Genomic DNA, 15,151 nt, shown 5'->3' on the forward strand with positions numbered 1-15,151 from the left:
CAAAACTCACAACACCATCGGAGTACCAATCAATACACACAAGACCCTTAAGTTCCAGCCCCTGTCCCCAGATGTGACCATTCCCAGAGAGCCATCCAGCATTGTCTCATTAAGTTATTTCATAATTTGATGGTCAAAAAAGAGAATTGAATTGCATATGTACTGCCACAGCTCACCAAAGTCACATGAAATGTTGCCAGCCACCTGACACAATTCTTAACACTTTGTAAAGAACTTTATCTATTTTGTTTTATCTATTTACCAAGTCAACAGAATTAATTCTGCAGAATGTACAACATGGTCACTGAAACCCTCTTCTGTACCAAGTGTAGAGCCTTGCATGTGTCCTGGAGTCAGACTGTCCTGCAGCAACTGGATCTGGGCCACTGCTCTGAGTTTTGTGTCATCCTCATTCGGATGTACACTTTCTTTCCACATCCAGTTGTTAGCCCATCATCAAATATATATGCAAATACTTTATAAATCAGATATGTAATATATATATATATACAGTGGGTACGGAAAGTATTCAGACCCCCTTAAATTTTTCACTCTTTGTTATATTGCAGCCTTAACTTAAATGATTTTAGCAAATGGCTGCAATATAACAAAGAGTGAAAAATTTAAGGGGGTCTGAATACTTTCCGTACCCACTGTATATATATATATGAATGTGTGGATTTGCTGTACCTAAGGTATGCCTGTGATATGTGGCTCCTGCGTGAGCGTGGCCTAGGTAACAGCCCTATGCAGGTGTAGCAGATGTCAAGCAGTACCCTCAGGACAGAAGCACGACCACACATGGATGAGATGAGTGATGGAATTTATTCCCCTTTAAAGAAGAGTAGTATGAGGCAAAATTAGTACAAACACACAGGCCTACTCTCTCACTCCCGTGCTTCCCGTCTGCATTCACAGTGAGACTGAGCGCGAATGCTTAAAGGAGAAGTGAGATACATTGCACATATACATGTAGGCAACAAAATAAAACAGTATTTCACAAAATATAACAATGTAACATAACAGTTAATACAAATAAACACTCAGCATACTTGCAACATTCCATCATGCAAATACTTCATGAAAAAATGAAAATGTATGTAAATATTATGTGAAATAAACTTCTTTTGATACAATTATGCTGTGTCACTGAATAAGACTGCACCATATGGTAATTAACAATGTAAGTCTAACGAATACTACGGCTTAGACTGTTACGCGATTGAATTCACACATAAAACAAATTATTTAACCATTAAGTGCACAACATACCTTTAAAGAAGAGTAGTATGAGGCAAAATTAGTACAAACACACCGGTAGGCCTACTCTCTCACTCCTGCATGGAAAAACACAGGTGGGGATGAAGCGCCAAAACATTTCACGATTAAAAGCGCCACTTTCAAAGAGAAATCACTAATTACACAGATACACGTCATAAAATACATATTAACAAAGTTTTAACACAATATACACAGTGATAAAGTTACAAAAGAGAGCAAATAGGACATATATATGAGAGAGCGAAAGATACTGTGCTTCCCGTCTGCATTCACAGTGAGACTGAGCGCGAATGCTTAAAGGAGAAGCAAAACCTCTTCCTAAGGTGCGCCACTAATTAAGACCCCACCTACAACAATTGGTAGGAACTCCCAACTGGAAGCATTGAAACTAAACATGAATAGCAATTATCAAAAATAAACATTAAATACAAGTTTTGATGAAGTTAACACTTTCAAAAAATAACTTTCAACACAAACAATATAAAATAAAATACTATAAAGTAAATTATATAAAATAAAATATAAAAGTCACAATCAATTGGCTACACAGGTAATCATACAACTGCGTGAGAACCACAGTGAGGAGTGGCCCCAGCTTCAGGCCCGGTAAACCACACAATATATGGTGTCACATATAAACCAGAAGAAGATGATGATGAAATAAAATGAAGTTTAATTGATAACTCAGATTCGACACAGTGTGCATAGCACAAACAATACTGGACAACTGAAGAGTGCACAAGAAGGAACTTTAAATACACAGTGATGACAAAGTAGTGAACAGCTGTGATAATAATCAATGCCCATAGAAACAAATGAGTGGCGGGAAACAAAGACACATGATGAATGAAAACAAACTAAAAGTCCATGATAGCTAAGACAAACAGAACATAACTGACACCTAGGGTGTTATCAATAATATTCCAGGAACCCCCAGAGCCTACAGTGCTGTCCAGCTGCAAGTAGCTGCTCATCATATACAGCCAAGACATCCTGACTAGGCTGGATGTCTTGAAGATGGATTCCACTAAAAAGGTTAGTGGTGGATTTTGGTTAATTAATGCTGGTGTTTATTATAGTCAAGTCAAGTCACCTTTATTTATATAGCGCTTTTAACAATACAGCCCCAAAAACCAATCCTATTATCTATGAAACCTATGTTATTCTGCGGGCACCACTTAGACATCCAGCCATTGAGTGATGACAGTCTGCTATGTATCTCATCACCACGGTAAGCAGGGAGGGGACCAGAGCATATTACAGTGTCTGACATCGTACTTGCAAGTTCACACACCTCTTTAATGTTATTTTTAGTGATCTCCGACTGGCGAAGTCGAACATCATTAGCGCCGTTCCCGCCATAGCGCCGTATCCCAGCACGACACTCTTTGATGTGATGTTTCATTACATTTACATCATGCTTCATATCATGTCAATTACAGAACGTCAAGAAGCTGGCTGGGACAGCGAGGGGAACAGGACTCTGACTCACCTCTGTTGGCAACGAATTTGGCCATGTGCTCATAAGTGTGCTGACAGCCCAGGAAGGAGCAGGACTGGACATGATGATGGATGGTCTTATGAAAAGGTACCAGATGGCTGATGTGGATCAAACTGCTGTGTTGTACCTGGACTGTGGGTGCTGACGTGGGCGAGACCAAGCTGAAAACCAGGTTCAGAGGTTGGCCAGGTCTTGTGATATGCTTGGACATCTGGCAATTTATGAGCAGGATTGCCTTGGGGTGTACAACTAATGCCCATCAGCTGTATCCCATATTCATGTCATGGCTGTTAGCATGCATGTTTCTATGCTTTGCAAAGCGAAGAGAGAGCTGTTGATATCTGGCCTGCCCTGACAGATCTTAGCATGAAGAAGCTGGCTCTCCACATGGGAGGGGGACCAATGGAAAGGAGACTAGCATCATTTTTTAAATTAAAGGTTGTTGACTACCAAAATATCAATATCTGGTGGAGCTCCGGGGTCACACAGCCCTCACCCTGACCAACTAGGAAGCCAACACCATAGTTGCTATTTGGTGGAACCTGGATGACCGGGACAAGCAGCAGGTGGTGTCAAGTCAAGTCACCTTTATTTATATAGCACTTTATATAATACAGACTGTGTCAAAGCAGCTATACAGTGTTAAACAGGAAAATAATGTTTAAATGATGCAGACAAAATTCAATTCTGCGGTAAAGCATCTCCAAAAAAAAAAGGACAATTGTAAACAGTCAGTTTTTCAGTTAAAGTTCACTGTTGATTCAGTTCAGTTGGTGTACACAGCTTGACACCAGAGGCAACTGCTAAGTGGATGCTTCAGAAGACCAAAGAGGCCAACTCATACCCTGGAGTGGAGAGCACCAGCAGACGTGTGCTGGGTGCAAGAAGTGCACCTGCTCAGTGATCTGACTGTTGCCATCTGGTGGAGACCATCTTCATCAGGCTTTTCACTATTCACCCAAGCCATAAAAAGCAAGGGAACCCTGCCTCTGATCCTTCCAGACTATTGCAGGATGAAGCAGATTGTACTGGGCAACAGCTTGGTAATGGGAGGAACATCAATGCAGCTGGTGGAAGTTAACTAGAACACCTTGATTCAGTGGTACACAAACAGACAGAAAAAAACAGAAGCTGTCTGTGCAGCAGGTCAGGCAAAGCAGAGGCAGACTTCTGTTAGGCGACCCCCTCTCAGACCCAAGGCACCAACGCAGAGTCAGATGTTGATTACACCATCAGCACCTGGAGCATCATTGCTGATGTTACCCAGTATATTTATACCAGCAGTGCCAGGTTTCCAGGGTGTGCCATTGTTCCAGGGTTTGCAAATGGTTCAGAGAATGCAGATGGTCCAGGGAATGATACAGCCACTGTTACAGCCTGCAGTTGTGTACCAAATCCAGAAGCCATGCCCAAGGGACCCTACAGGAAAACTGTACTGGTGAACATTTGGGGTCCATTTGGGGGAACATTCGTAAGAAGTGCGGGCAATTCAAAACAAGTGCAATGGGACATGGCCAATACAGGGGCAGGGTGTACTGCCCACAGACTGAGACTGTTACAAAACAGTTGTGGTTAGAGGAAATGTGGAACCATTTCCAAATAATTAATATATTTTTATGTATATTGTATACAGTGTGAACAGTTGTTTAAATAGAGTTTACCAATAATACTTGTGTTGAATATTATTTAACTTATTTAATGTTTTATTGTTTTTTTATTATTTAACATTTTACTTAATTTATTTAAAAAAATTTAATTGCCGAATTGTCTACCATTGCTGAATTGTTCTTGATGTTAGACCCAACATGTCTCCTAAAAACGTTTTCATAAGTTTTGTTTTTACATTCAAACATCTATGATTAACAAATGATCTTGAAAATGAAATAATTTTCCTTTATACAACTCTCTTGATGCAAGAACCTTTACAAACCAATTGCTAGTACAAGAATGCTCTGTTCAACACATCCTTCTGCGGGAGCGCTGAGAACACAGGAAGGAAGTGGGGTTGGGCTGTGCTGTATGTTCATGGAGCCCAAAGTAATTGACATCTATTGTTCCAGCAAAAGTTCCAATTCACTGGCATTTATGACCTTAAAGCTTCTAAAAAATATTTTTGCCTCATTTTTGTGCAACTATAGTAGAGTTAGAGTATTTTAGGCAAAAGACTGCCATCAGAGAGACTGTGCAACGTGTCTCCACTGGACTACGAAAAAACAATGCTTCTGTAGACATTTGATTGAGGATATCCTTTAGAGACGGGATTATTTTCCTTCACACTTTCCTGATTGTTGTGGGCTAATGAGTGAAAGTGAGCAGTTCCCACAGAGGTCCTCCAGACTGGATTATCAGAAATACTTTAAAACAACACTCTGGAATATACACTAAAGAATGATGTGCCTTTTTCAACTGAATTTCTGTGTATTAATCAAAAACATTTAAAAAAAGAAGATGCTTAGAAGAAAAACCATTCATGTAGCTCTTTGGGTAGCATGTGGAATATTGGTAAGTTTTAATAAACATATTTAAAATAATACTAATACTAATACTAATAGTCTTCTTGTAAAAACTTGATTTCTTCTTTCAAAAAATACTTTTCTATATGTGGGACTTATGCATGCTGTTTTATGAGTCCAGTAAAGTGTTTCTAACTTTTGTTGTCTTTTTTCTTTTTTTTATGTAGAGTACCGTGGTGGTAGACACAAAGGAATGTAGCATTAAAGTTGTGAAGGCCATTTCTACCACAGACTCAATATGCATCACGCTGGACAACGAAGATGTGAAATGCCAATACACAGTTTCTGTCAGGGACAGACACAATGATTCAAAAGACTGTCATCAAGACCAGGAACATTTCACACATTTTGAGTGCAAAACTGAGAATTTAGATCCTGGAACGTGGCATCAGCTCGATATAATATCAAAAGTGGATGAAAAACAACAGACTCAACACACTGTCTCCCTGCCAACTAGTAAGGATCCTGCTTTTTAATATTTGAATGTTGTATTCTTTGCATTGTGTTCAATCTGATACAAGTCAAGTCAAGCATCACTACATCATTACTATCGCCGAGCAAACCTCTATAGCAGTATTAAACTTGAGCGTGCGTAACTCACAGCGTTTATTCTCCAGACATGAATCATTCCTCAAATCATGTTGTTTATTGAAAAGAGGAGCTTTTAGAGGATGTTATTTTACTAAGGGTTAATACTTAGAAGTTGTTAATTACAGAGATGCGGTTAAAAAAATACACAACAATGGTGACTCTAAAGATAAAAATGGCTGTTTTTGTCAAATGCCATTAAATTTGAAAATTGAATTATTTTTTAAACATCATAACTCATGCTGACATAGAGTGATGGTATTTCATCAAATCAGTGTAAAACAACAAAAACAACAACAGCAGTAATGATATAATAAAATGACAAGCAAAACACAAGCTGTCTCTTCAACATTTTTCTAATTTGGCTGGCACAAAAATGTGACCTCATATTTTAGAAAGCAAACTTACCATCATATAAACCACAAAGAATATGATTTACTCACTGTTGTCAGTTCCACAAATGTGGCCAGGTTGTAAAGAAGTGGTTGTGCAATATTTTTTAATTGTATCATTTACTATTTATTTATTTATTACTGCGAGCATGATATATATTGTTTGTTTGATGCTAAATAAATAAATAAAAAAGAAAGATTACTTTAACTAAAACGTTCTGTGCTTGCAAAGATAGCTTTGTGAGCTTTGAGCAACTTTTATGAATTTAGCCTATATACAACTGGCAGAAGTAATAAGTTAAATGTGGACTATAAACTAACCACACCACAGTTGCATTACTTTAAACGTCACCACCACTAAGCTTCAACAACTCTTTCAGTCTTGATTTTTTTTTAAAACATTTTCCCTGAAAGTCTGAGTTAGAATAGTTTGCAAGAGTACGATTATAAATACTGAGGATGTAAAAGTGGATTCATGAGTACATGAGTTTTCCTGTTTGACTTGATGTTTCATGACCCCGATCGACTCTGTAGCCCCATTTAACTTGTTAGCAACCCTCTTTATGAAGTAAAGTAAAAGCTTTAAAAATCACAAAGGGGTATTGTAGAATAAAACATGAAAATATCTTGAGCTTGTAAAAACCACAGACACAGACATTATTTCAGATATTTAACCAAGAACCAATTCAAAACCCCACTTCAGAACATTGGAACAGGAAGTGCAAAAATTCTAACTAGTGTCAGGGTTTTGACCTACAAAAATATATAATTCCTGCAGCACTCTGTACCTTTTAAGTAAACATAACCTTGCTTTGGAGCAGGCAGAGAGAGTCTGCCCAAAATGACTCGGCACATTTGTTTGAACTGACCCATTCAGGAAATTCCTAAATTCCTAATTCCATAAAAATTAAGTAAAATGTTTAAAATTTGGATTTCTGTACACACTTAGACTGAGAATGAAGTTGAAGTATTAACACACTTTTGCACTTTAAATCCCCTTTATGGGAGCAACTAGATGAAAGAACTTGAAAAAAACACAGATTATGTAAATCTAGAGTTCTATGTGTTGAGCAAATTCAAATGGCCAAGTGTCAAAAGCTCTTATAAATATGAGGAAAGGTTGGCCTGTACTGATAATGTGCTGTGTATATGTAACTGGGCTAAACTCCAAAACAGGAGTTTGACTGTGGGTCATTTCTTTCAGTTCGTTCACCCCCTCCCATCCGGCTCATTGTTCTTTTGTTCTAATATATACAAAGACTCGTTAGCTCTCAGAGATCTGATTACAGTGACAGTTATATAACATGTACAGTGGACCCCAAAGTTTTTTTTTTTTTTTTGATATTTAGGTTACTTATGATTGCATTTAAGAACAAAATATAAAAGAAAAAAAAAAAACTTTGGGGTCCACTGTACATGTTATATAACATGTACAGTGGACCCCAAAGTTTTTTTTTTTTTTTGGATATTTAGGTTACTTATGATTGCATTTAAGAACAAAATATAAAAGAAAGTGACTAAAAATCTGTAGCTGTAAATATGCATTAAAATATCTCTAGGCATATTAGACAGAGGCTGCTTCATACAGATTTCTGTGATTAAATCAAAAGCAATGGTAGGGGCAGTTATTCTCATTCTGTATTTTAGTTATTCAGCCGTGTATTTTATTAGCTATCTTAGATAATTAACATGATTAACATGATCAAAAATTGTTAAATAAACAATGACTGGGTCTCAAGGAGAAAGAGAGTGAAAAAAGTCATTAGCAGAGTTTGCCTGAATTTGACCTTCAACCTTAAAGGTTTCTTATCCTGTTTTCTCACAATACCCTTTCAACAAAGCCTAATTAGGAAGAGCTTTCTTAAAAAAGCAAAGAGCATCGCTGTCATGTTTGCACATAGGTTGTTAGACATTCTGTTCCCTTCACTGAGAATAATTCACAGCAGGGCACATTGTGTCCACACCTTTTCGTTTCTATGTAATCTATCATATTTTAAGGATTGTTATGAAAACGTCTGTCAGAAGCTAAAAAACCAAAGAGATCACTGCTTATCATCTGCATGATTTGCACCATTTAATCTATAAATATTACTTCATTGCAATAAATTTAATTGTGTGTAGCGTCTGGACCAATCAAACACACAATATATATTTCGTTAGTGTCATATATACACTTTCTAAAACTTCTTTTAGTCAAGTAAGTAAATTTTAGAGGTTTTCAGTATTAATCACTTTTAACTTGACATGCCATATTGAAAAAAATGCATCTGCGTCAGTCATGGCACTAAACAGTTAAGCTACAGTCAAAGTTCTAAAAAATGTATTATAATATACTGTATGTCTGCCACAGACAGATTCACTTTAATCTATTTTTATGTAGATTTTAACATATTTAATGCTTCAGTTAATTTGATTTTCAAATTGTCCTTATTTTAACATATTGTATGTTTTGTTTTTTGTTTTTGTATTTCACACTGTTGACATTTCTGTATGTCTCTTGGTTAGGACCTTCAGCAGTGGAAAATCTCTGGGTTTCTGGGGACACAAACAGCTTGGAAGTTTCATGGCAGCCTGGTCCAGGCAAAACAGAGCGATATCAGATCAAGCTTATAGACAGCAGAGGCATTGGTTCTATCTGGAACACAACAGTTGTTAGCACAGCAACCTCGTATACAATAAAAGGGCTGATTCCTGGCGGACTCTACAATGTCACTGTCATTACAGAGGTTGGAGAGCTACAGAATTCAGCGTCTAGACAAGCACAAACAGGTATTTTGCATTGCATCAAGTAATGAGTGAAATAACAAATGAACAGATTTGACAATATACACATTAAAATGTTGCTTCTGTCATCACTCTTTTATAAATGTGAATGTGTTTGCGGCTGTGATCATATATTTGCCTGTATGATTTCCTCTGCTGTATTTTTAGGCAGACATGTTAACACCCTTTCCTGTTTTGAGTGCTGAAATGTCACTTGTGGCTCATGTTATGTCACGTTACGTCATGTTGTCTCAATCATGAAACATGTTGCATTGATTATGAATTCCTACATTCATTTAATTTGTGCCATTTTATTTGATTGATGTTCATTGTCGATCTTTGAGATCTTGACAGCAAATCCTCAAACATACTTAACTTGATTACATTCAGTTTATTTGGCTTATCAAATCACTGTGAAGCTGCTTTGACACAATCTGTATTGTATAAAGTGCTATAGATCAAACGTGGTCAGGTTCAGTCATTCAACATATTTTTGAATTGAATAAAACCAAAATAATTTAGAGAATAATGAAGAGTATAAAATAAAAACACTTACGGCGTTACAAAATATATCAAATATCTTGCAAATGATTGCATCTTCAATAAAAGTTGACGCTTAAACACTCAGTCACAACAACCAGCGATTGATGTAATGAAAATTTATTTTTTTACAGACGTTCGCGCAGAGGCAATAACAAAAGACAACTAACATACAACTTAGCACAAGAAGCGTTATAGTTAACAAAAGTAATACATTTTACACACACTCATTTTACATTTTACACTAAAGTAAAGTCACACACCGCATCTCAGGGGGGCGAGACATGGCACCATTTTTAACTAAAAATGGAAAATGTTTTATACGATTTGGCTGTTCATTTACACGACAATGGTGTTTTGGGGGCCAGGAAATGCAAACTTTTGAAAACATGTTTCAAAGTGCACGCTTTTGAAGATGATACTGTTATTGTCTCTTTGTATTGTGAAAAATGCTATACAAATAAACATGAATTTAACTGATTTTTTTTTTTACAAATGTCCTTAGTCACCTTAGTCAATACTTCAAAGTCAACATGAAACAGTGTTGCGTCTCATTTTATTTCTGTAATGTGGTGTTTTTCCAAGCAGAACACGATATTAAAAAAAGCAAAGCAAAGCAAAGAAAAGAAAAGAAAAGAAAAGAAAAGATAACGGCTGGCTTAATTTTATCCAGCAATTGGCTGAAAAAGTGGGTATTATATACCCTTGTGGAGCAAGAAGATCTCTTTATCTCTTTTGGACTTTAAACATAGGCATTATAACATATTTAGCGAGTAATGTAACTGACCTCTCCATCTCTCTTTACAGTGCCAGCTGCTGTTTCTAACCTCAGAGTGGAGAACAATGGTGACCAGAACACCTTCAGAGTTCTGTGGGATAAAGCCTCTGGTGATGTGGACAGTTACTTTGTCAGTCTGACATTACCTGGTTCAAACTCTATCGAAAAAGCCTTGTCCCCTAATAGTACAGATGTGGTGTTTGACAGTTTGAGTCCTGGAAAGACCTACCAAGTATCAGTCAGCACCAGGAGTGGAACACTTTCTAATAAGACATGGATCACAGTAAAAACTGGTAAGTACAGTTTATTTAACTTATTAACAATCCAAGACACATTTTTTTTTTCAATAGTGAATTATTAATTCATAAATATCATTACATTTTGCTTTCGTAGCGTTGATGCCCATGTGGTCGTAATCATTGTGGGACATGTTGCGCTACTCAGACAGAATTTTAATTTGGTCTAATCAAGGTCTTACTAGGCATACTAGAAACTTCCAGGCAGGTGTGTTGAGACAAGTTGGAGCTAATCGGCAAAAGTATACGTATACCACTGCACCAAAAGAGACCGATTGAAAGGTGTACTGTAAAAAATCATGTGTTTTACTTATCTTTTGTAATCCGGTTGACCAAAATGCATCTTATTACCAGGTGTAAACAGGGCCTGTGTGATGGACGAACAAAGTCAAACGCAGTAATTCCCCACATTTAGAAGACTATTTAACACTGGCCTCAGGCCTGAAGAAAGCCAAAAGCCAGATTTGAAAAGTGACCTATTATGCCCCTGTTTTGTAACATACGTCTCAGGTGTCCCTAGAATATGTCTTTGACGTTTCAGCTCAAAATACCTTTAGGTTATTTATTATTTCATGTTGTAAATGCCTGTTTTGGGGTGGAAGCAAAAACATACTTTTCTTGTGACACTGCAGTTCTTTGTCATCATGAAAGTTTATTTTTTGCATGCATTTTAAAGTCTTGTCAGTTTAAACTTTCAAAACGCTGTTATATTTAACAGCTGCATTTTATAATTTGCATTTAACATTGTGTTTTCCCTATTAGAACCAGGGAAGGTGTCAGATCTGGTGATGGAGAACCTGTCTGATCGTGGCACCCTAAAGATCACCTGGACACCCCCTTCTGGAGAATGGGAACACATCCGTGTGGTGCTTTCAAATGGAAGTGAAATCCTTGCTAACCAAACTGTGGACAGAACGGCAAAGGAAACACTCTTTTCATGGCTAAATCTGCATCCTGGCAAAGTGTACAGCATGGCGGTCAGTGTAGAGAATGGAGGCCTGGCTAATACGGTCTATTACGAGGAGGAAATAGGTAACCATGTGTCAATACTCTGAATCGGTGGATCTCAACTCCAGTCCTGGGGTCCCACCACTCTGCACATTTTGTATGTCTTCCTTTTTTAACACACCTGATTCAGATCATAGGAGAGAGCTCCATGGACTGAACTGGGTGTGTCAGATAAGAGAGACATACAAAATGTGCAGAGCAGTGGGTTTCCACGAGCGTAGTTGGGATTTTCTGCTCTAAATATTTATAAAAAAAATCTAAAATTCATTAAGGAGAAGACACATTACACCTGTTTTTGAAATTGCTTTCTGTTGATAATTAATTATATAATTATACTTAATTATATAATTATACTTATATATAAGCTATACTTGTGTGTAAGCCTTTAAAAGTGCTTGTGCCTGAATTTCTGGACGACCTTTTCTTTTTAATTTTCTTTTTTTTTGTTCTTGTAAAAAATGCTTGGAATTTCAATTTGATACTAAAGAACTAATTTCAGTCCGCTTTGTTCTGTTTGTCCTGACTATTCTCATTTTCTTTCCCACATTTTAAATATGAAAAAGACAACAGATACTGCATTCTTGTGGTCTGTTCTCCAGTTTAATCTTTTTCTGACACCCATTTCAAGTGTTGGAGTCTCTACTAATTAGCTGATGAGTTGAATCAGGTGTGTTTGATTATGGAGCGTTAGCGTACTCCAGGTACATGGTTGGGAACCACTGCTATATGTGACCCTGGACCACAAAACCAGTCTTAAGTAGCACGGGTATATTTGCAGCAATAGCCAAAAAATACATTGTATGGGTCAAAATTATTTTTTTTTTGTAGTTTAATAGTTTTGTGGTCCAGGGTCACATATATCATGAAAAGTGCACTGGAATGCACCAAGAATCTTTCATTTTCTACCCAAATACTCACTTGTTTTCACACAAGCACTTTTAAACATTATTTTTTCCATCTTTTTCAGATAAAGTCCCTATTAGCAGTTTTTACGAGAATGTTTCTAAAACATGGAAATACAATATTTGTTTACTGTCAAAATGATGAAAAGCACTTGTTGCAGTTAATGACAGAACATTTTTGACTAATGCTACATACATATATATTCCATAATATAGACATTTATTACTCTCTTAAAAATAAAGGAATGCAACACTAGCACACTCTATACTGAGTAGACTACACTGTCTGCTATTTTTTAACAACAATACAAGTAGTATGCTATGCTTTTGTTTTGTCCTGTGACTTCAACATGTAAATTTATTAGTTATTATTATTTTTATTATTAGTTATTTAATATTCTAGATTCAGTACTAGTTCAGTCAGCAGAATTTGTGGCATAATGTTGACTCTATAAAAAACAATTTCCAATTGTCCCTCCTTTTCTTAAAAAAAATAACTAAATAACAATAAAAAAGGTATAGCCACAAGGTAAACAATATGCATGTTAACATGATTTTACTGTGAAAACATCACTTAATAAACTTTTCTGGTTAAAGTTATATTAAATTTTACAATTTTGACTTCATGACAACATAAGTTAACCCTAAAATTAAGTGGTTTATAACATAAGCTTCACATTTCTGCTTTTACAATAAATCCTCACTAAATTGCCCTGCCACCTCATTTTTTGAAAAATAATACTGTTGTATGTTATTCCTAACATAGCATTATTTCAAACTGTAGTTGGGGTTTTGTAGCATTTTTCTTTTGGTCTGCTTTTTTCAGGTCTTCCGCCAGTATCTCAACTGCACATTCGTCATTCAGACGAGACCTCCCTAAGCGCTCTGTGGATTCATGCCTCTGGCTCATCATCCCGCGATGGCTACATCGTACAGCTTTTCCAAAGCAACACATCTACAGCTATTCAGACCCGAACCTTGAGCCGTGGTATGAGAGAGTGCACCTTTAATGTCCTCACGCCTGGTCGCCTGTATGACATTACTGTAACCACTACCACGAAGAACCTGCGTAGTTCTGCTACAGTAATGGGAAGAACATGTAAGGTTATCTTGCCATTTTCTAAGAAAAAGTATTCAGTGTCCCTCGTTTAATACTAGAAGTAAAAACTGTTTACTGTCTAAAAGTCTAGGTCATGTCTAATTTCAAAACTGATGAATATTCTAGGTTTTTTTTTTGTTTGTTTTGTTTATGTTCGCTTAGGTCCATTAAATAATATTTACATATACAGCTTTTGATTTTAATAATGTATTAATAATTGCTGAGATTAACATTAACTAAGAATTTATTGTTAGTTCATGTAGTTAATGATGCTAACAAATGGAACCGTATTGTAAAATGTTACAAAAATATATATTTCTAGCCTGCGCTACCTCATTTTCATTCACACTAACATCTGTGGAGGGTATTGAATGAAACATACTAAAAAGATAAAGAGATTTTCAGTAACTTTACAATAGGGTGATGTATGTAAACATAAACGCATGTGAACTATTAGTGAACTAATAGGAAAACAACAATTAACAATACTTTGCAGAATTCTGTGATGTTAGTTCATGTTAATTTCTACATGCGAGGGTTTCTTTTAACATTTTTACATTGTAGTTCAGCTTGTACATACATTATGAACTAACGTCAATTAAACAATGAACAGTAACATTTGTAAATTGAACTTGAAATAAAAAAAATACATTTCAATGCATTAACTAATTTTAACAAATAGAACTGTGTTTAATTATGATAGGAAATTACATATTTAAAGAATCTGATTGCAATCAAATGATTTGTTCTCAGTACCTTTAAAGGTGAATCATCTGAAGCTAAGTAACAAGGGAAAATCAGATAGTCTGAATGCAAGCTGGGAGAAACCATCTGGAGATCTGGATTTCTACAACTTAGTGCTGTTACGGGTTGGATACACGATGGACAACATTTCTGTTTCAGCAAACACAACCTCCACCCTGCTTCCCTTCCTCAGACCCGGTGCTTTGTACAAATTGCTGGTTACCACTGTCAGCGGATCACAGACCTCCAAACTAGCTGAGGCCGAATGTCGTACAGGTAACATTAACCCAGTTGAAATAAGTGTTTAACAAAAAACATGGTATGCACTTTCCATTGTTATTATGCTCTCTTACTCTGTTGTTATGCAGGACTTCATGTTTTCATAAGTATTGACATGTTCTTTGAAGCCTATACTGCATTATATAGAGATTCCAATGCATTCATAAAAATATATTATACATTATAATTTGTTGCATGTTATCATAAACAATTGTTACCACGTTATAATTGTATTACAATCCTAACCTTTAAAGACTTAAATGTATTTCAATCATGACAACTCTCTGAACATTTTAGCATTGTGATGGATATGACAATGTTAATGTATTTGGTCTTGGCGGAACAGATCTGCTACGCTGCTGCTGAATTGCTGCTGCTGTTGGTTATTGCTGTAGCTGTAGATTATTACTGCTGATGCAAGCAAGTACAGGAACTTGCTACTGCCAATGCATATGGCAATACGGTGC

General features: G+C 36.4%; 1 protein-coding gene and 1 pseudogene across 1 annotated transcript in view; both read left to right on the top strand.

Annotated features, from left to right (window-relative positions):
- Positions 1 to 288: 288 nt before the first annotated feature.
- LOC107738450 (uncharacterized) lies at positions 289 to 3,686 on the top strand (annotated as a pseudogene).
- Positions 3,687 to 4,878: 1,192 nt separating this feature from the next.
- The window catches only part of LOC107738449 (receptor-type tyrosine-protein phosphatase beta-like), a 53,308-nt gene continuing 43,035 nt past the window's right edge, over positions 4,879 to 15,151 (top strand). The window contains exons 1-7 of the mRNA XM_016550210.1: positions 4,879 to 5,284; positions 5,463 to 5,751; positions 8,781 to 9,044; positions 10,386 to 10,649; positions 11,415 to 11,684; positions 13,389 to 13,661; positions 14,415 to 14,681. Of these exons, the coding sequence (XP_016405696.1) occupies positions 5,231 to 5,284; positions 5,463 to 5,751; positions 8,781 to 9,044; positions 10,386 to 10,649; positions 11,415 to 11,684; positions 13,389 to 13,661; positions 14,415 to 14,681 (1,681 nt within the window). The 5' untranslated portion in view covers positions 4,879 to 5,230. The remainder of the gene's footprint in view (positions 5,285 to 5,462; positions 5,752 to 8,780; positions 9,045 to 10,385; positions 10,650 to 11,414; positions 11,685 to 13,388; positions 13,662 to 14,414; positions 14,682 to 15,151) is intronic.

Source organism: Sinocyclocheilus rhinocerous, unplaced genomic scaffold, assembly GCF_001515625.1.
Source record: "Sinocyclocheilus rhinocerous isolate Xijiao unplaced genomic scaffold, SAMN03320098_v1.1 scaffold2993, whole genome shotgun sequence".
NCBI classification, from domain to species: Eukaryota; Metazoa; Chordata; class Actinopteri; order Cypriniformes; family Cyprinidae; genus Sinocyclocheilus; species Sinocyclocheilus rhinocerous.